Source organism: Magnolia sinica, chromosome 6 (genome assembly GCF_029962835.1).
Source record: "Magnolia sinica isolate HGM2019 chromosome 6, MsV1, whole genome shotgun sequence".
Classification (NCBI taxonomy): domain Eukaryota; kingdom Viridiplantae; phylum Streptophyta; class Magnoliopsida; order Magnoliales; family Magnoliaceae; genus Magnolia; species Magnolia sinica.
Window position 1 is genome coordinate 16,082,049 of NC_080578.1, and position 23,269 is coordinate 16,105,317.

Sequence of the window (23,269 nt, forward strand, 5' to 3'; positions counted from 1 at the left end):
CTCATATGGAAATACAAGGCTCCTTCTAAAGTAGTGGTGTTTGGTTGGCTAGTGGGACAGAAAAAGATCCTCACGGTAGACAATTTGAAGAAAAGAGGGATGCCTATAGTCAACGTCTGTTTATGCTGTATGAAAGAAGAAGAATTGATCGATCACCTTCTCGTTCATTGCCCGTTCATTTCTAAAATTTGGTCGGAGTTTCTTCAGTGTTTTGGAATAAGTTGGTGCAGCCCGGCCTCGGCAGATTCTCTCCTCTTTGCTTGGCACGGTGTCAGGATAGGCAAGCTCAAGAATCGGCTTTGGAGACTGTCAATTCTAGCAGTTTGGTGGGCCGTATGGAAAGAGAGAAACTACAGATGTTTTGAAAACACATCAAACCCAGTAGAGGCAACCGTTTCTCAGGCTAAACGTATGCTGCTGGAACGGGCGGTCAACAAGGCCCAAGTGAAGGAGTCCGATTTTCTTTTTTTAGGAGCGCTGCAATGTCCATTTCCTCAACGGACTGTTTAGTTTGTTTTTTTCTTGTTTCTGTTTCTATTTTTTTCCCTCTTCTTTAATGAATCAAGTGATCTTTCAAAAAATGGCGGGCCGTGTATGGGAGTGACTGCAAGGTTTTACAACAGTTGGCTGGTTGTGTGCTCACACAGACGATGTCCTCGTCGCATTGTGAAAGGAATTGAAGCACATTCTCCCTCATCCACACAAATAAGCGCAACAGATTGAGGTACAAAAGGGACTTCGGAAGCTAATGTATTGCCACTACAACACGAAGCTACGAGTGAGGCTGCTCTACTCCGAAGGAATAAGAAAAGCATAGAACCCACTGAACCTGATAACAATCGAACAGCATGCATACGTTAAGGACAATAAGCATGACCCACTTTACTAGTGGGTTAGGTCAAATGAGTTGGATACTTCGGATGGGCGATTAGAGCTGCATGTGGCTGCGGAGGCAGTGGAACAACGTGTTGATGTTCACGCTCATGTGAAGTCGTAGCGATGTCCTAATGCAGCTTTCGACCCATTGACGAGGAGTGCAGAGGGCGACCCGTGGCAGTTACTATCATTCGGGACATGTGGCGAGGAGACATTATCCGACGTCCGGATTGAGACAGAGAGTGATGCGGGGGGTGGGTCCAATGATGATGATGACAGCGATGGTGGTGAAGGTGATGGTAACTGACAGTAGCAAGGATGATGATGATGGCGGCGACAGGGATGATGACGATGGCGGCGATAATATAGCACAGTGTGGGAGTCAGTCTCAAAGGCCTCTTAATCCTTTCACTAGGGAGGGAGATTTCGATCATACCACACAGGATCATGAGCATGGTCCTCCATCTCGATGGGGTTTTATAGGTTATGCCAAGTTCTATAGATGACCTGCTTTATGCCCGGCATGCGGATCTTGGAGGAGCTCTGGGCAAAAGAAAATGGAGGATTATTCTCCTTGTTGTGTTCTGGACTATCTGGGTTGAGCATAACAATTGTTGCTTTAGGAATTTTTCAGCCTCAGTCATGGGAGTGTTCTCTAGGGTTTTACTTCTCTAGGAATTTTTCTTGTTGAAATTATGATAAATCAATGTCAAATGGTTATAAATCCATTGGTTCTTCATGTTTTGCGTGAAAAAATTATGGAGTTGGAGCTTTGATTTTGATATCCATTGGTTCTTCCTTTCTCCATTTTTTTTTTTTTTTTTGAAATTTTCCTTCAACTAGATATCAATTGAGACTAATTTCGAAGTATCTAAGAGTATTTGATGAAATGATCATCACATATATACTCCAAACATGAAATAAAGCATGTATGAGGGCTAATCTACCATAATTTCCTACCTAAAAATTATTAAAATATTAATTTTCTTTTTGAAATTTTCCTTCAACCAGCTATCAATTGAGTTTAATTTCGAAGTATTTAGGAGTGTTTGATGAAATGATTATCACATACACTCTAAATGTTATGCATTTAATTTGAATATAGTTGCATTAGTTCAATTAGAAAGTGCATAGCTTAGGACCCTCTACAAAGGAAACCTTTCATGTGCACTTCTTTTTTGAGATTTTATGATTTAAAAGTGTGTATTAAGGTCTTTTTTAACAATCCCTAAAGTTTCATTGAAAAATTCAATCATTTTCCCAATGTTTCCCCATGTTTCCAAAAAAGTGTGATAAATTACCCGATACAAATGATATACCCCGTACAATAACCGATACGTATCTGTATACCAAGGATGCGATACATAACATGATACTGATATTTCGAACACTGGTCATAACCATGAAAAATAAGAACATCGCTCATACACTATTAATTAGGTTTCCTCTCATTGTGTGTGTGTGCGCGCGGGTGTGTGTGTGTGTGTGTAGCCAACCAAAAAGGGAGAGAAGGAATGACACGTACTTTTCTTTTACTGGCTGGATGAAGTATATAGCATCCATTAAGGGAAGTGGTTGTCTCCGCTTGTATAGGTCTTCCACCACTGCCATGAAAATTAGTAGCTCGATGAGTTCTATGCAAAGAAACCAACAATGAAGACTCAATTACAAACTTATTTCAATAGGATATCTATCTTTGATAAATAAAATTTAAAAAATTGACCAATTTTATATATCATTGGTAATATTCCAGAACTATGAACTCTGGATCTAAGAGCAATGTCAATAACACTCATCACATGGCGACCTATTAAACTATTTGAGGAGAAATGACAGCATCTAAGAAATGAGAGAGAAATCTACAAAGACATGAAGAACAGAAAATCTGGACCACGTTAGCGAGTCAAATGCACAAGAAGATGTCGCCACTTAAATGGAATTTTGGCCATTTTGCTATGCCATCAATCAAAAGAGATGAGAATAAAGAGAGTTGTAAACTTATGCGAAAGGCAAAGATAATGAAGGTTTCTATTAACAGTCAATTGAACATGAGGACAAATAAGCATGAGCTAAGTAGCATATCTACAGGACAAACACAAAGATCAAGTTCAAAGGAGAACATTTTTTTTCTTACATGAAACTCCTTCCTCCGTGATATCTGCCATCTTGCAAGCATAAGACATGACTTTGATGGTCACTTTGTCCATGATGAGTACCTGTTGGCAATCAGTCAAATTGTCCAAAGACTTGAGAGATATAATTCATGGTTTCATAGAAAAACAAGAATAAAGCAAATAACAGTGTAATTCTTTTTTCTAATTAGAATAATGTTTCAACCATGTAAAAGAGTTTGTGCAATAAGGTCAAAATATAAATAATGTACGTAATAAACCTTAAAGCCCATAACGAGGACATAGAAGAAGGTTCATGAACCAGAGTAAGAAGGTTTGTGCAACTAAGGATAGGATCAAATTGTCTCTCTATGTCCCATGCCCGAAGACCTTACTTCGGCTCTTAGAAGCTAGGAGCCAGACCGAGAGCAGGAGTAGAGAGGAGTTCCAATAGCACTAGAGTTAGCATCTTCCCATTTCTTACCCGTACTCATAGTGCGTGTGAATGAGATTCATATTGTTCATCAAGTGGTCCATGGCACATGTGGACAAGATTCATACTGTTCACTCAATGGTCCAACCAAATCAATGTTTTCAGTATTGACGATATCGGCCAATATATCCCACAATATATCTTGCATCCCACCAGTACGAAATGAAACACACAAATAGTGTCAATATATCCCACCTATTTAATCCAGTGAGCACTTTCAATTTTCAATCTTTTTTTCTTTTCTTTTTTTGTAAATTATTTTAAATCAATGTCAAATGGTTACAAATCTACGATTCTTCATGTTTTGCATGAAAAGTCATGGATTTGGAGCTTCAATTTCAAGATTTGGGGGAGATGAGCCAAGTTGCAAAAAATTGGAAATTTTCAACATTTCTAATTTCTCGCAAATCAATTGCAATCTATTTCCAAACACAAAATCAAATAATGATGCAATCTAATCTAGTGATTCATGGTAATTTGGGGATTTTTCATAAGAAGAAAAAAAAAAAAAAATTATTGTTTCAATTAAAAATGTTAATTATTTTTTTTGAAATTCCACTTCGATCAATGGTCGATTGGCCCCAATTTCAGAGTATTCAGGAGTGTTTGATGAAACCATCATCACATACACTCTAATTTTGGGATTTGGGGGAAGATGGGCCAATTTGCTAAAAATTGGGGAAAATTCAAAATTTCCCCAAATTTCTCAAATCGAAGAGGATGAGTACTGGAGTAATGTGAGATAGTGTCTTTACCGGTATCATTCTACTATGACCTGGGCATAGTATTGTTGGTTTGTGAAGCAAAAATAGTATGCCCAGCCCTATCAAGATGGAGATGATAATGTTGAGCCACCGCACAACTCCGTGGGTTTGAGCCATAGCCACAGGTATATTTCTAGTTTTCTACTTCTTTTCTTGCTTTTAAATGTATTGCTTGTGTTTCCATACATTTCTTACATTTTTAAATTATATGAATAGACTTTGAATATACTTGAATCAGTTCAGCCAGACAATGCATAGACTAGGACCCCAAACAAAGAAAACCTATTATGTGCACTTTTTTTGTGATGTTTTAATTTGTAAGTGTGTATTGATGTCTTTTTTAACAATCCCAGAAGTTTTATTGAAAAACTCGACCAATTTCCCCATGTTTCCCAACAACAACAATACATTATAAGATACAACCGAGCAGTAACCAATATGTATCCATATCCCAAGGGGGCGATACATTACGCAATAACAATATGGAAAACATAGAACCAAATGAACTCTAGAAGATATTGCAATGTTTCACAGTTCATGGCCAAAAGTTCATTGATCTAATGGTTTGGATTATCCAGTCATGGCAATTTCGCTTAGTGGCCAACCCATAGTGGACCCCACAATGGAGTGATCAAACCATCATTCACATAAACCACATGTGCAGTAAAAGATATGGGTAATTGGTAATAATCCATGCTCCTAGGGGCATAGAAACATTCCCTTTATACATTCATGCTCGCAAATACGTATATTATCCAAGAATAGGCATGCATATAATAATGGTAAATTGCACTTTCCATTTGATCCACTGGAATAAATCAATGAGACAGAACAATCAGATGATGCCGTTCCATGCATTGATCAGTACAGCAGTCTTTTATTAGTAAACAGAAAACAAAACATTGGCAAATCCAAGAATAGTTCTACATCCCTCGACCTGAGCAAGTTCCCCTTCCCTAGTGCAACTTCAACCCATCACTGTACCACACTACCAGCTGGAGATGGGCACGAACTCATGATTATGAAAAGATTCGACTCATGGTCTTAAGGTTTGGGGTTCTTCCCAAATTTTAGGAACAGTAAACCTAATGGAATTCACTGGCAAACAGCAGAACCTGTTTAGGGTTAAATATTCCAGCATCCAAGATCAGGCTAGTATTGCGAGAGACTTAATTCTTCCAAATGAGCAATCAAGCAAGTAGAATCTCTCACTAAAGGAGCATTATGAGCTATATAGAGAAGGCTGCATGTCCAGTCATCTTCTATTGCAGTTGCATTCGCAACGAATTTTGTACCTTATCTGAAGCTTTGCAATGTGTTAATTTATAGACACCACCCAACAGACGAGGTTAAGATTCCTTGGAAACAGTTATTCTCAATCAGCCACGCATTTAGACGGAAAAGAAAAGCAAGACAATTAGTAACATCAATCAAGAAAACATCATGGAACATTTACATCATACAATGGATCTTCTAATAATGTAGAGAGTTTAATGGCCTCAATTTCCAGGTCATTTAAATCTAGATTTTGGCAGGAATAGAAGGGGGAGTCAGGGCCAGCTGGTCATTTAGGTGTTTCCACCTATGATACTTAGATCCTCCCAAAAACTAGCGTACCCAATAGTTTGTGCTTAATTAACATTTCCTTTTTCTTTATTGGGTAATCTCTCTCATGATAAAATAACAGTTTCTTTTTCCTTTTCTGTTTTTTGGGGAAAGTTGAGAACAAAGCAGTAACTCAGGATCTAGGGCTATCAGTGGGTGCACGGACCTGTGGGTACCCAATGGACCTGAGCTGATTTTAACAGGTTTGTGTCCCATACTTTCAGCCTGTGAAGAACTCGGGTCGGGTTTGGGTGATGCGGACACCAGGCCATTCAAAGTATATCAACGCAGGAGGCGTGTGTTACCCGTGTCAATGTGGTTAGATGACGGATACGGGTCGTGTCTTTAGAGGTTGAAGACCTTACACATGTGTTCGTGACATGTGTAATTTGCTTAAAAGAGACATTTGGACCGGTGGATTGCGAGGATGGTGTGATCAGACCGTTGGATCGTCACGGCCCACCTTCATTACACCACCTTCACGGCGCTATCATCGGGGCCCATCGGGCATTTTCAATTTGCATTTAGTTTTTGAACATTTTACTTATTTAAGTTTTGAGACAGTTTGTGCACAATTTTGTGCGAATTTTTTAAAAAAAAACTTTTTTTAGTAGGGGTATTTTGGTAATTTCATGTAATTACGAATTTATAAGGGTTACCCTGAACCCATAGCATGTTATGTTATGTTATGAAAAAGAAAAAGTGAGATTTTTGCTTCTGACAATTTCGTCTTCGATTTCCAGTGATTGGAAGAGGGCGTGAGGCCCAGGTAAACGATTTCTCATCCTCTACTTCTTTCTCCTTCTCTCTTTTCTCAAGGTACTCTTTTCTTTAACCTCATTCTCTTCCTTTTCTCCTAGAATCTTCATATCTATAAGCCAAATCTTGTTTCTTTTTATCTAAATCATTAGATCACAAAAGATTTTCATCCCCACATAAAACCCATCACCCAAATCTAAATTTGAAGAACCACCAATTCTTTTTTGAATTTTCCAGATTTCCCAATCCAGGAAATTCCATTTTTTCCTGAATTAGAAAATCCACTTGGATCGTTAGACGGACCTATTGCAAGACGAAAGTTCTATCTTTCGCCGGATCCAACTAAACTCAGATTTTAAGATTCAATACTTCATGTTTGTGATGGATGGCCATAATCAATACTATATTAACCTTATTTCTTTCTTGTTTTATGATGTATAAGGCTGATATTTTATTTGTTTTTTAAGATTGCATAAATCTACCCATTTCATATACCATGCTCATTTAAGGTTGGATTAGGTCGTCCTACATCAATTTTTGGTATCAAAGCTAGGTTCTTGCATTGGGTCGTCTTAGATCGAGTTATCAAGAGTCTAGATTTTTATTTTTTATTATTATTTTTTCTAGGGTTTCATGCATCGCATATAGAGTCTAGATCTGAAATTTTCAGATTCGCAAAAAAAAAAAAAAAAAAGAGTCTAGATCTGAATTTTTCCACATTTGCATCATTCTAAAGGTTAGGATCATCGGTGTCTATAGTCTTGTGTCAAAACAATCTCTTAGAGTCGTGTTTTAGGAAACCTAAGTTGAGTCTTATTGTGTATGCCCACTCGGACTGGTAGAGGATTTGGTCTACACCCGATTTTCAATATGGAACAGTTGACTGAGATGATGAACACGATCAACCAACATTTGGCTGACATTGAGGCGCAATCTAGGAACACAAATACCCGTATGGATCAAATAGAAGCGTTCCTAAGAGAAATCTCCGACATTGGAGGGGATGAATAGTCTCACGTAGGGGGAGTAGTTGAGGAACGGGTGAGAAATCGTGGTAGAGGTCGTGGAGCACGTGGCCGAGGGGTAGGATGTGAAAGGGCGCAATATTCGTAGCCCACTGTCGAGTATCAAGACCGTTATGATGTCGATGAGAGGGTCTTAAAGAGTGTTAAAGTAGATGCTCCTAGTTTTGATGGGCGTCTTGACCCAAAATCATTCCTTGATTGGTTAGTGGACATGGACCATTATTTCGAATGGTATGAGATGTCTGAGAACCGACAGGTGTGGTTTGCAAAAATTAAACTTGTGGGTCAAGCTAAATTATTTTGGACAAATATGGAGCGTAGGATCGAGAGATCAGGAGATGTCCCAGTCGCGCATTGGGTAGAGATGGAGTTATTAAAGGAAAAATATCTTCCTCTCTCTTACCATCAAAAGCTCCTAGATCAATGGCAAGCATTACGCCAAGGATCTATGTCGTTTGCATCGCAAAATTTGAGGAGTATATGATGCAGTGTGATATTCAGGAGAATCCCTTAGTGACGCTGGCGCGTTTCAAGGTGGGTCTTCGCATGGATCTACAGCGTGAGCTTATGACCCATGCAATGAGTGACTTGGATCAGGCTTACCAAGTTGTACAGGAGTTAGAGCTTTACCTAAAGTCTCTTGTTACGAGGTGCTTTGAATCCCGAGACTCTATTGTTAGATCTGGTTTTCAGGGAACCAAAACTAACATTGGAAGTTAGCCTAGGTCGCAGGCTAGTGCACCGCCTAAGCCTAAGGACGATAAGGGCAAATGTGTCCTTGTTGTCAATCCTGGCAGTGGTAGTCACTTGAGATGTTATGAGTGTGGAGGTACAGGTCATTTCGCATACCAGTGCATGGCAAAGACTCACGGGAAAGCCTTAGTCATAGATGAGTCAAATGAAAATGCAGATGACATGGGTGATTATGAAGTCGAGGAATATCACCCGGAGATAGTTGCTAGTGATTATGAAGAAGAAGAACCAGAGACTGCACCACTAGTTGCAGTTAGATGTGCTTTGGCGCAGGCCAAGGAGAGTGATGATTGGCACAGAAGCACAATTTTCTACACGTTTATCAAGAGCGGTGACAAAAATTGCAAAGTCATCGTGGATAGTGGTAGTTGCACCAACGTGGTCTCAACTAGCACAGTCACTCGTTTGGGTTTGAAGCCCATCCCTCACCCTCAACCCTACAAGGTTTCTTGTAGGGTTAAGGGTTGACACGTCTTCTATACCTGTGTCCCAGTAGTGTTTAGTCCCCATCCAAATCAGTTCATATAAAGACATGTTGTGGTATGATGTTTTACCAATGGATGTAGGTCACATCATTCTAGGGAGGCCGTGGTTATACAATAGAGATGTCACGATTTTTGGTCGCTCGAACATGTGTACATTCACGCATGAGGGCAAGAAAATCAAGCTTACTCTGTTGTCACCCAAGAGCCACACGGACAAGGCTAGGGATGTGAAAACGAGTGAGTCAAGGAAGGATGTGAGGAAATATATTCTAAAGTCTCCACATATCATAAATGCAAAAGAGTTTGAGAAAGACAGAGGATGATTTGACGGTGTATGCCCTAATGGCTAGGGAAGTTACACCCAAGGTTCATGTCGAGTTACCCCTTGAGGTGACTTCGATTCTTGAGGAGTACAGTGATGTATTCCCCAAGGATTTACCGGATGAGCTTCCACCTATGCGGGACATCCAGCATGCCATTGATCTCGTCTCGGGGTCTTCTTTACCGAACCTTCCTCCTTACAGGATGAACCCTGCAGAGCATGCAGAGTTGCATAGACAAGTAAATGAGCTCCTGCAAAAAGGTTTCATCCGTGAGAGCATGAGTCCATGTGCCGTACCAGCGCTATTAACGCCTAAGAAAGATGGTACGTGGCGGATGTGTTTGGATAGTAGGGCCATTAATAAGATCACGATCAAGTATCAATTTCCGATACCGAGGCTTGATGATATGTTAGACATGATGGCCAGATCCACAATTTTTTCCAAGATAGACCTCAAGAGCGGGTATCACCAGATACGCATACGCCCAGGAGATGAGTGGAAGACAGCCTTCAAGACGAAGGATGGGTTGTACGAGTGGTTGGTCATGCCCTTTGGCTTGACTAATGCACCCAGTACTTTTATGCGTGTGATGACCCAGGTTTTGAGACCCTTTATGGGGAAGTTCTTAGTGGTTTATTTTGATGACATACTCATATATATTACCACTAAAGAGCTGCATCTCGACCACTTGAGGCAGGTCTGTAGTGTCCTGAGGGCGGAGAGGTTATGTGCGAACCTTAAGAAATGTTCATTCCTGTCTGATAGGGTTGTCTTCTTAGGGTTCATAGTGTCGTCTGTAGGGATGCGAGCAGATCCAGAAAAAGTCAAGGCCATAGTTGACTGGCCTGAACCGCGGAACATACATGAAGTGAGGAGCTTTCATGCCTTAGCCACATTTTATTGTCAGTTCATTCGAGGGTTTAGCATTATTATGGCTCCCATTACTGATTGCATTAAAAAGGGAGAGTTCATATGGTCTAAGGCCGCAGCTAAAGTCTTTGAAGTAGCGTGTGATGCTTCAGGCGTAGGTATAGGAGTACTAAGCCAAGAGGGTCATCCAATTGCCTATTTCAGTGAGAAACTAAATGAGGCAAAACAAAAGTATTCTACCTATGACAAAGAATTTTATGCGGTTGTGCAGTCACTACGTCATTGGTGTCATTATCTTCTACCGCACAAATTTGTCTTGTTTTCTGATCACGAGGCTTTGAGGTATTTGAATTCCCAAAAGAAACTTAACCTAAGGCATGCCAAGTGGGTAGCGTTTCTTCAAGAATATTCATTTGTCCTAAAACATAAAGTCGGGATCGAAAACAAACCAACCGATGCCCTTAGTAGGAGAGTGACATTGCTCAACTCCTTGAGTGTAGAAGTTGTCGAGTTTGAGCAATTGAAAGACGAGTATCACATGTGTCCAGATTTTGGAGGAACATACGCGTCACTCTTAGGTGCCCAGCATAGTTCGGGTGAGTTCGTGCTGAAAGATGGTTTCCTTTTCAAAGGAGACCGACTTTGTATTCCCCGCACTAGTTGTTTGGGAGCTTCATGCTGGAGGTATTGCTGGCCATTTTTGTCAAGATAAGACCGTCACCCTAGTAGAGGATCGCTTTTATTGGCCAAGTCTCAAGCGAGACATAGCCAAAATTTTAGGGCAGTATCGAACATGTCAACTGGCAAAACAGAAGAAGCAGAATACTAGATTGTACACGCCATTGCCAGTGCCACACGCACCGTGGCAAGACATCAATATGGATTTCGTGCTTGGACTTCCCAAGACAATTAAAAAGCACGATTCCATTTTTATGGTCGTGGACCGTTTCTCAAAAATGGCCCACTTTCTCCCTTGTTCTAAAACTTCAAATGCATCCAACATAGCTAAGATTTTCTTTGAGGGGGTAGTTCGATTATATGGTTTGCCTAAGGCCATAGTGTCTGACAGGGAGGTCCGATTTACTAGTTATTTTTGGAAGACATTATGGCATATGATGGGTATGAGACTCCAGTTCTCATCTACCTACCATCCTCAAACTGATGGCCAAACTGAGGTTGTGAATCGAAGTCTCGAAAATCTACTACAATGTTTGGTAGGTGAACACATTAAGACATGGGACTTAGTCCAGCCAGTCGCCAAGTTTGCATATAACAGTTCAGTTAATAGGTCTACATGTATGAGTCCATTCGAGATTGTTAGTGGTTACAAACCTATACTACCCATAGATTTGTTACCTATGCCTGTCACCCAGAGGACCTCAGAGTAGGCCAATGCATTTTCCCATCACATTCATGAGTTGCATGTAGAGATTAGGAGGCGGATAAATGCTAGTAATGAACAATACAAAATTTCAACCGACTTACATCGTAGAATTCAAGAATTTAATGAGGGTGAATATGTAATGGTTAGGATGAGGCCAGAACGGTTCCCATAAGGTACCGTTAAGAAGTTACAAGCACGCAGTGCTGGACCATTTAAGATTCTGAAAAAGATTGGGTCCAATGCGTATGTGATAGATCTTCCACCTCGCATGGGGATTAGTTCCACATTCAATGTGGAGGATCTAATGCCTTGTTCAAGCCATCCCATAGACCCTAATTTTGTTCCAAACCATTGGCCAATTTCTGAATTTTCTTCCCAACCTACACCACCTATGCCTACTATACCTGAGATAAGAGAAGAAATTGAAGGAATTGTGGATGAGCAAATTGTTTCCACTTGGGACGGTGGATTTCAGAGGTACTTAGTGAAGTGGAAGAACAGACCATCATCCGACTGTACATGGTTGACAGAAGCAGAGCTGCAGCAACTAGATCCAGATTTGTTAGAAAAGCACAAGAGTTTTATCTCGCCAGAGTCGAAATCTTCTCAGTCGAGGGGAGTTGATGCGGACACCAAGCCATTCAAAGTATATCAACGCAAGAGGCGTGCGTTACCCGTGTCAATGTGGTTAGATGACGGATACAGGTCGGGTGTCTAGAGGTTGAAGACCTTACACATGTGTTCATGAAATGTGTAAGTTGCTTAGAGGAGACATTTGGACCGTCGGATCGCGAGGATGGTGCGATCGGACCGTTGGATCGTCACAACCCACCTTCATTACACCACCTTCACGGCGAAATCATCGGGGCCCATCGGGCATTTTCAATTTGCATTTAGTTTATGAACATTTGACTTATTTAAGTTTTGAGACAGTTTGTGCACAATTTTGTGCGAATTTCTTTTTTTTTAAACTTTTTTTTAGTAAGGGTATTTTGGTAATTTCATGTAATAACGAATTTATAAGGGTTGCCCTAAACCCATAGCATGCTATGTTATGTTTTATGAAAATGAAAAGGTGAGCTTTTTGCTTCTGACAATTTCGTCTTCGACTTCCAATGATTGGAAGAGGGCGTGAGGCCCAGGTAAACGATTTCTCATCCTCTACTTCTTTCTCCTTCTCTCTTTTCTCAAGGTACTCTTTTCTTTAACCCCATTCTCTTCCTTTTCTCCTAGAATCTTTAGATCTAGAAGTCAAATCTTGTTTCTTTTTATCTAAATCATTAGATCTCAAAAGATTTTCATCCCCACATAAAACCCATCACCCAAATCTAAATTTGAAGAACCACCAATTTTTTTTTGAATTTTCCAGATTTCCCAATCCAAGAAATACCCTTTTTTTCTGGATTAGAAAATCCACTTAGATCGTTAGACGGACATATTGCAAGACGAAAGTTCTATCTTTCGCAGGACCCAACTAAAGTCAGATTTTAAGATTCAATACTTCATGTTTGTGATGGATGGCCTTAATCAATACTATATTAACCTTACTTCTTTCTTGTTTTATGATGTATAAGGCTGATATTTTATTTGTTTTTTAAGATTGCATAAATCTGCCCCTTTCATATACCATGCTCATTTAAGGTTGGATTAGGTCGTCCTACATCATTGGGTCTCATCTTTTGCACCCGGTTTAAAATTGGGTCTAGTTAGGTCCAAGATTTCATGGACCCAGTTAAAGTAGGGTTAGATCAGATCTAGTTGGGTCTGGGTCAGGCCCAATTAGTTTTAATAGTAAAATTATATATATATATATATATATATATATATATATATATATATATATATATATATATATATATATATAATGACTATTCTAGCAAAAGAAATGGCATTTTCTAAGCCACATACATTAATAATCTAATCCATCCATCTGGTGGACCCAACCATGTAAATGCTCTTACTTATTTCAAACCCAACTCAAAACCTAGATTGAAAGGCTCAATGGGTTCCCGACAGGTACCCGAACCAGATTGATCCAGGTCCATATCTTCAACAACTAGACCAGGACCCTGCAAGACTGGACCAGGAAAGACCTGAACCCAGTTAGCTCGGTACAGGTGCTGAAGGACCCAACCCCAACCCAACCCATTAACAGCCCTATCAGGACGACACCAAAAAAAAAAAGCTGCATAAGGGGCTGATAATGCGTAGATAACTTTTATAGCCCTTCTCTTTTCTTCTCTTTTTTTGAACAGCACTTTTTTAGGTAAGTTGGAAGCAAAGCAACAACTCATGGTAGCAAAGTATAATGGAGAACTTGAGCTCATCTCTAATATACTTATCCTTATAAGACATACTAAAGACATATACCCTCCAAAATGTCCATATTTAGGATATGTAGTCAAGAAAAACACATCATAAAGATACGAACAAAAAGATGAAGAAAAGACAACAAAACAAAGAATAAGAAATCACAATACAGCAAAATACCTTCCACGTTGTTTTAGAGTCCCCCACTTTAGTTGATCGAAGCATTTCATGCAATAACCCTAAACATGTCAACAGGAAGAAAAAAAAAAGGGCAGAAATATGAATACTATTATGTCAGAAAGCAGCTTGGCAAGGCCTACCATTAAATGCTCACCAAATAATCCATGGGAATACCATATACACTTGATGCAAGTAGTAAAAAAAAAAAAAACTAGAATTTCTGAAGGAAAATCACATTGCATCTAAGAATATAACCATGGGAATACTATATATACATGATGCAAGTAGCAAAAAATGCTAGAATTTCTGAATGAAAACCACATCGCGTCTAAGAATATAACCATTAAATACGCACACACACAGAGATAGACAGGGACAGACAGACAGACAGACAGACAGATGTTGACAGGAAAGTCTGCGTGCTTGGGTAGTACAACCATTTCGTCCTTGAGTACCCTTACCAAAGAAACTCAGTTACAGCCTGTGATACATTCATACCCTCTTCTTCTTTTTTTTCCTTTTCTTGATTTTTTTCTACTTCTTCGTCTTCCTCTTTGTTTCTTTTTTTCTTTTTTCCTTTTTTTTTTTTGTCTTTTTGATAAAGAACCACTTAGAAACAAGAAGAAAATTATAAAATAAGAAGACATCCTGACACAGTGAAGGTCAATGAACAACTTCAACTACAGTCTCAACAATAGAATTAGCTTACTCTAGACACGGGAAAATGAAAACGTTTGACATCAATGATGACTCTCTAATACCACCAAAGATGAAAATCAAGTATTCTCTGCTGTTCCAAGTGCAGTTTCTTGACCAAGCTGAAAATACGTCCTCTTCAAATAGGAAAAGGAGAACGAGACAGAAAAGATGTAAAGCCCTTCTCTAAGGGTTCCAGATTCTGCTTCTATGAGTCAATAGTTTCTACTTCAGTAGAATCACCAGCACCCACAGACACAAGAATAACATCAAGATCTCGCCCTTGTAATCCCCAAGCACACTGCACACTGGAAACCCCTGGAGTGCCAAGGGAAGAGCCATCCACATAAAGTCGACTGTGGCTGGAGGGCATCTCAACATAGAAGTCTCTTTTTCCGCACAATATCATTTTCAATAGCAAAGCACCAATAATTGACAGATATAAATCCAATCAACCATGGAGCATTTTACAAACACCAGCCCAATTCAATAAAGATCCCCTCTATGTTTCCAAAAGCACTTTTCAAGGTTGTCATCCACATCTCCAAAGGGCCTATTGTTTCCTCTCCTTCCTACAGATTATAGTGGAACGGAGAATATTTTTTTAAGACTTTTCCCTGACCCTTAAAGGGGCTTCTATTCTAGTTTCTGATGGAAGAACCTAACGGACCTCAAAAGTTTGGAGGAAGCATTCCATATAGCTTGGGCCTATTTGCAATGCATGAATTAATGATTAACCAATTTCCCCAATGATTTTGGGGCGTGACGGAAATATTTTGGGAGCCAATGTTGTCTGTGCCACTGCCATCCAACAAAGACTGAAATCTAGGCAGGATCACTGACCACTGTGCTTGCCACACACACACAACGTGCAAAATGAGGAACATCGACCCAAATTTGAGTAGACCAAGAAGTATTTGGATGATAAGGTCACAAGAGTAGACCATTTCTAAATCCTCCGATCATCCAATCCTCTACCAAGATGCACTTCAAAGAAAACCATTGTCTTCAGAATCTCCCATCTCCAACTCATCGAATTCTAGCTTCAGCATTGTCATCACACAGCTCGCTACCTTTCTATCGAATTCAGAATCTCCTATCTCCAGCTGCCTTCAATCCCTTCTGAAGATTGTGTTCCAAAAAAGGTGCTTAGGTTAAAAAGAATACACGTTGTACACCATTTCCATGGTGTATCAGTGTATTGTAGGTCACAGCATCATATTTGACATGCACATTGTAGCCAAGGAATAAGAACAAAGTGATTCACATACCTGAAACATGCACCTTTCGGGATGGATCACTACATGAGACATTGGTCTCAGCCAAAGCTGAACAAGCCATAATGGTTCTTGCCCCTGGGCAAGTGTGGATTGTGATCATCTAATTGGCGAACCTAGGGAAGAATTGTTAGGTCACCAAGCCAGTAGATATAGCACGTTGAAGGGATAAGGACCCACCACCCACTCAAATAGAATATTAGGACCAACAGCCCCAGCGCTTTAATTTCCTTCCCATGCACCCCTCCTTCTGTAAAACCTTCCTTGAATGCCCCCTTACCATCAATAGAAGGCTCCCTCGTCATTAGTTTTAATTTTATTTGCATTCATGCCGCTTTACCACTGCATGAAAGAGGTTTGTTAATTCCACATGCATGTGGGAGTTGTGCACATCCATGGAGGAAGCACATGCAAATATGTAATGCATGTGTGAGATCTGAACTATCCATCAGGTGAAATGCAATGTCTATGCCATATGGCATAAAAATCAGGCTATTTCATGACTTAGGCTTGCCACAGAATATCAAGAAAAATCAATGGTTATAAAAGAAAAAATTAATAATAATAGTAACCGTGTGGCCCACCTCAACACTGAAATCATCTGATTTTCTAGGCAAAAGATCTAATCATTATTTCCAACCTTATGAAAACCTCATATCTCATACACGCGTTTCATATTTGCACATTTCCTTGTGTGGATGTATATGGATTCACACTAGTGGTGAATCAGCAAATCTCTCTCTACGCGTGATGGTCCCTAACGGCACGGACAAAAATCGTCAACAGAGTCTATTTTAGGCAGTGGGAAAACACCCAACTTCGTGGGGCCCAACACATTGTATGTGAAAAAATCACTTTGTTCATCATGTGCTAGCCTCGATGCTAAGCCTTGGAGCAAACTATCAACCAGATCCACAACTTAAGTGGGCCTCACCTATTGATACCGAGAAAATCACTATCTTGAGATGCATTGAAGAATGATGCTACAGAAAAAAGACTTTAGGCCATATGCTGATAGACTAAATGGTCACCAAATAAAGTGATTTATAGCTCACTGGAAAGTTGGTCAAGTTACCTCTTCAACAAGCCAAAGATTACTCAAATATGAGGCGTAATGAGTGAGATCCAGTCAGTTTACTGAAGTTGTGCATAACAACTGACTTCGTCGGCAGCGCAGGTCACACCATTAGAGACTTTGGCCCCACTTTTTTATGGTCTTCAAATAAGGTCATTCTAGTCCTTGTTTAGGTTTTGCCCGCAATCTTCTCCAAGCTTGGTATGGCTCTAGGTGTGGAAAGCAAAGATCCAAAATCTAGAGAATCTCTCTCTTGGCAGTTTGGTGGGCAACGTGGGAAGAAAGAAATGGTAGATGCTTTAATGGAACCTCAAATTCGGTTGAGTGTATTGTGCAAAGGGTGATCTATTTCATAGCGGAATGGAGCTCTTCCTTTGTAAAGCTCCAGAGTTGTAATTTGTCTTTTTTGGGCTTTAGTTGATCCACTTTCTCAGCAGATTAGCTTCCCCTTTTCCTTTCTGTATCGTTTCTCCTTTTTCTAATAAAGTTATCGTTACCTCTCAAAAAAAAAATTTAAAAAAAAAAAAAAAAAAGGTTATTCTAGTCCCATTGAAAAGCTTATCAAATTATATTTCCCCCAGCTGTCAATTTAAGCTTCTTACAAAACCAATTTTCATGCAAAACCACCTAGGTTTCATGCAATCCACCTAGCATTCTTTCATCATCCATCAAATGGGCCACACCAGCAGGCTCCAAGAGCTCATTCTCAAAAAATCCCAGAAGAGAACGTGTCCTCCCTCATGCCTTCGCTTTGTTCATGAAGAGCGCGCAAACAACCCATAGTTGTCCATCAGTGAGCTTCTCACAGAACTTGGTTTCATGTAAAACCACCATCTTGCCTTCATCTAAGCCATCTGACCTTCTTTCATAATCCATCAAATAGGCCACACCAACGACCAATCTTATTGTACCATCAGCAAGGGAGTGTGACCCACCTTGATCACCAATAAGAGAGCAGCGGCTGATCAAGATCATCATCTAGGAGGGTGCGGTCCAACCTACGTCTGGGAAGGCGCAGTCCAACCTCCATCAAGGAGGGCGCGGTCCAAAATCCCCATGTCCATCAAAAGAGAACAATTGATCTAAACTGCCCATCAAGAGGGCGCGGTTGATCACATCCATCCATCTACTATTTTTGTTCTTGTAAAATCACTCTCGTAAACCCACTCCTGCGGAACCATGTTCTCGAGCAAGATACTCTCTCCATGCAAGCCGCCATCTAACCTAGCACAAGGACCCTTGTCCATACAAATGACACTTGCCTCCTCTGAAATAATTCTAGTTAACGTCAAGATGATATGTGCTACCATCAAAAGGGTAATGTCAAACATTCATCAGCTTGACCACCAATCAGATGTTTTGTCATTAAGGGAGTAGTCCGTTTGAAGGGAGTGCGGCAACTGTCTCCTCAGATGGAGTGCGGACAGCAGCCATCCATTTGAAGAGTGTGCGGACAGCAACTGTCCATTTGACGGATGCCTTCATCAAGGGTATAGGAGCCTTCATCAAATAGATAGGTGTCTTCATCAGGCCCGCTAATCAGCGCTGATCAGCAGTCCCTCATGCAATAGGCCATCAGTCAAAGTTTTGTTCAATCAAGTGGCCAAGTGTCAACCAATTGGCGCTCCCACCAGTTGTGTATTAACGAATCAACGCTCCCATTATACCACACTGTCATTGGGCGCGCTCCTATTCTACCTGCATGGGCCACACTAGCATTTCTGTTCCGCACATTCTGCCACTATGCGATCCACACTCCATGCCCCATCACCAAGCAGCTAGTGCTCCCTCTATGACGCCCAGTGCTCTCTCTCAAGCTTGCAACACATGCACTCTCTCACGCCTGCAGCCAGCACTCTCTCTCTCTCTCACAGTAGCAAGCCCAGAGTTCTCCCTCACTTCAGGGGCCACGTTCCTTCAAAGCCATTTTGTTCTGGTATGGCCCAGTTGAAATGGAGGGCAACGCTCCCCCTTTTACAGATCCCACATCAGCGAGCAGTCATACCTTGATATGAGAACACAAGTCATGCAAGTGTTTCGTTCTAAGGATGGGTATGATTGGAAAATAGATTTTAAACCTCGCAGCAGAGCTTTTCTTTTAATGGCAGGGGTGTTTTAAACGGGTTTACTAAATGTGGGGCTAAGCAGAGTGAAAATGAAAGCACGGAGTGGTTGGTCTCAGGAGTTAACGATTGAGGGGCTTTGGTTGTTCTCCCTATGTTAAAATTCAAGATAATATGCGAGATGGCGGGACAGATGTAACAACACGATTGAAAAGATGAAAAGGCTTGAAAATACACAAATGGGTAATGAAGAAATTGACAGATGATTACAATTTGAGAGAAATTCACAGACGATCTCAAATGGAGAGAGTTTGACAGATAAGTTAAGCTTCTACCGACTCCAAAAGTAACTAAACTTGCCATAGTATCCCATCTTCTATTACTGTGTCTCTGGAGAGATACAGAACAAGCCAAATAAATTGTTTTCACTTGCCTGACAACAAGCCGAATGCCCATCACACCAAACCCAGTAAAACTGCTGGGTTGGAAATTCAAGCAAATTGTCAAGTGCTCGCTTGTTGAGTGAGTTTCTATCCAGATCGTCTAGAAACGGAGCAACCATGATTTTCACCAGATCACAGAATTTTTCTTTCTTCCACCATCCATCCTTCCATCATACATATCCAATTCAAGATATGCACTTGATGCCATGCTCTGGGAAGACCTCGACACTGGGTTTGGATGCAAAAGAGGATGAAATCGAAAATAATAATTTTTAAAAAATAAAAATAAAACTCAGTTTTGGCAAAGAGGAAATGATAAGAATCAATTGTTCTCCTTGCATTTGCAACTAGGAAGCAGCCCCACCATTACGAATGCTAACGTAGGAAATTTCAGTTCCACTATTTATATTTTCTCAGCCTAATGATTGCAATTCCATTCAGCAGTGCATACAAGCAGATTTTGCATTCGGCTATATATATATATATATATATATATATATATATATATATATATATATATAACTGCAAATACAAAAAAAATAATAATAATAAATAAATAAATTGAGATGAGAATTCAGATCTTGAATCACCGATCCACGCATTTACCAAATGGACTGCGAAAAATCCATACATGCATCGATTTCAACAGAAGTATAAAAGATTATCATGCGAATAACGGAAATCCAAATGATCGGGGGAACTTACGTTCGCGGCTGATCTGGCGGAAGGATTTTGTCTCGCCATAGGAAGAATCGGAATCAGACATGGTGCTCTGCCTGGAAGAACTCTCACTCTCGCTTTGCTGAAAGAGATCTAGGGTTTTTCTCTCAGCTTTGTGGGAAGAGATTGATGGAGGGAGAGGAGGATGGAGAGAGCTCTTCTTCGTGGAACGAATGCGAGAGAAGAAAGTCATCCAGGGGACGCGTTTTCCCCTTTCAGACACGAGAGTCTTCGCTTCTTCTCTCTGGAGAGAACGGAAGGATCGCCGGCTTCTTGAACTGCCTCAGACTCTTCTGTGCGGAAAATTACTATAATGCCCTTTCTGTCAAACTGCCTTTTTTTGACGGGGAAAAGCTTTGATGCTCTGGCGGAGTGTGATGAATGATGCACAGGCGTTTAGATGTTATTAAATATTGCAAACAATTATTTTAAAATAAACTTTAGAAATTATGGGTCTTGGTTTAGATGTACCATGACCTAAAATTAAGCTTATTTGATTATATGATTATCAGGTTGGTGGACATTTATTGGACGGCTAACAATTAAAAGTATATGGTTGTCCTGCTTCAATAATCCAAAATGTGTGCACCGATCAGGCTAACCAATCTTATTTTGGGACTGTGACTTAGGGACTGTGAGTCCCCCAATCAGTCGGTTTAGTTTGAGTTATTGTATGCCACGTGTGCAGTTATTGAGTTCATGCGTATCTAGCGTCTCCTGTGACAGAGTAGCGAAGGAGTCCTCATTGTTGACAATGCAAGAAGGCGAGGGGAGGGAGAAGACTCGTTCGTACTAAACAGGAAATGCCGCTTTTGAAAGTGGACCCATCACCAAACGCCTCACGCGTGCTAGCGAATTGTGGGTGATAGATCTGGACCGTTGATATTGGGCGTTTTCAGTAGGGACATGTTGAAACCCGAGAGGAGGGGAAGCGGATTGGCTGGTGTACCTCACACCAGCTATATAGCTGCTGTATTGCCGTCAGCAAGTTCTGTGAGTTTGATCCCGAGGTATGTGTTATATCCAAACCGTCCATCCATTTGTAAAGCTCATCTTAAGGCTTGAGACAAAAAATAAGATAAATCTAAATATCAAGTGAACCACACTACAAAAAGCAGTGGGAGATTCAACGTCTACCGTTGAAACCCTTTTTGGGGTCACGGAAGTTTTGGATCAATATGAAATTTGTCTTTCCTCTTCATCGCGGTGACCTTATGAACAGATTGGATGGAAAATAAACGTTATGGTGGGTCCTACGAATTTTTAACGGTGAAAATCATTATCTCCACTGCTATTTGTGGTGTGGTCCATCTGATCTTTGGATATGATTCATTTTTTGGATAATGCTCTAAAATATCTCTAAAAATAGGTGAACGGTGTAGATATAATAAATATATAACTGTAGTGCCCATGTAACTTTGATCTCCTTTGAACTGTTCGTACAACTCGGAGCTCTACGAGCGTCTGTGTTCATCTTCACACGACACATACCTATTATCCAAAAAATGAATCATATCCAAAGATCAAATGGATCACACCACAAATAGCAGTGGAGATAATGATTTTCGCGGTTGAAATTTTTGTAGGGCCCACCATAACGTTTATTCTCCATCCAATCTATGCATAAGGTCACAAAGACCTTAACAAAGAGGAAAAACAAATTTCATATTGATCTAAAACTTTTGTGACCCCAAAAAGGATTTCAATGGTAGACATTCACTCTCCCATTGCTTTTTTCAATGTGGTCCACTTGATAGTTATATGTCTTATTTTTCGCCCAAAGCCTTGAGACAAGCTCGCCAAATGGAGGAATGGTTTGGATATAACACATACTTTATAATCAGATTCACAGAACTTGCTGACGTCAATACACCAGCTATATAGCTAGTGTGAGGTACACCAGCCAATCCGCTTACGAGCGGATTAGGTGAGACCCCATATCCATAAAGGTGGGTGGGACCCCTGACTGTGGGGCTCACAGTGATGTATGTGCCTTAAATTCAAATGTCCAACCATTTTGAAAGCTCATTTTAGGGCATACTCTCGGTAATGAAGTTGACTGAAATCTTAGGTGGACCACACTACAGGAAACAGTCGTGATTGAATCCCTACCATAAAAAACTTCATCAATTTCCACCGGAATGTTTTATTTGTCATCCAACCTGTTAATAAGGTCACAAACACCCAGACGAAGAGACCACACGAATATCATCTTGATCCAAATCTTTTGTAGCTCATAAGAAGTTTTCAAAAATCAATCACCACAGTTTCTTGTAATATAGCCCATTTGGGACCTGGAGCTAGTTCAGGTTTTTTTTTTTTTTATCATGCCCTTAAATGAGTTTTCAATATGGATGAACGGTGTGGACGTAACCACATATATCACAGTGGGCCCCAAAGTCAGGGATCTCAACCACCGGGTGGATCGAGGTCTCACCAACTCTACCCACAGGAGAGGGGGAGAGTTATTAAATACAAATGAGATAAGGTTAGAAGGATTAATAAAGAAAATGATTTAAATCCTAACACATAAGATGGGAGGCAACCATTACATGTGTATAGATTTCTTGTCATGGAAAATAGAATTATAGAAAATTGCAATACTTACTTTATGGAATCTCTCTGTTTTCTTTACTATCAAAACATCCAAACTGTCGCATCAGTGAAAATTTCCGTCATTTTCTTAACATCAAAACACATTGGTTTTTGTAGAGCTTTGAGCAAGAAGCACATTAGGTACGATAAAAGCACCCTGTGTAGAAATAACTTATGCAGAAGCCAGCTTTCTATATTAGTTTTGCATCATTAAAAACGATGGGGACTCAACCTCACATGAGCACGACCTGGCTGCGACTGTCGAACCAGCTACATGGGTGGTCCCCTGACCGTGGGCCTCACCTCAATGTTTTTATTGCGTATTCATGACCGTCAGGCTCACCTCAATGTATTTATTGCATATCTGCTCCATCCCATCTATTTTTTCTAACTCATTTTATAGCATAAGCTCAAAAATGAAACAGATAAAAATCTCGAGTAAACACCACCACAGGAAATAGT

At 40.3% G+C, this 23,269-nt stretch overlaps 1 protein-coding gene across 2 annotated transcripts in view; it reads right to left on the reverse strand.

The window, feature by feature from the left end:
• Nucleotides 1-20,509, reverse strand: part of LOC131248391 (SNARE-interacting protein KEULE-like) — a 57,823-nt gene extending 37,314 nt beyond the window's left edge. Inside the window, exons 1-4 of one of the 2 annotated variants that reach the window (XM_058248658.1) lie at nucleotides 20,198-20,509; nucleotides 13,939-13,997; nucleotides 3,011-3,092; nucleotides 2,402-2,480 (exon numbers count right to left, since the gene is read on the reverse strand). In XM_058248658.1, the coding sequence (XP_058104641.1) occupies nucleotides 2,402-2,480; nucleotides 3,011-3,092; nucleotides 13,939-13,997; nucleotides 20,198-20,405 (428 nt within the window). In that variant the 5' untranslated portion in view covers nucleotides 20,406-20,509. The remainder of the gene's footprint in view (nucleotides 1-2,401; nucleotides 2,481-3,010; nucleotides 3,093-13,938; nucleotides 13,998-20,197) is intronic. The other variant, XM_058248659.1, reaches the window with a different exon arrangement.
• Nucleotides 20,510-23,269: the final 2,760 nt, after the last annotated feature.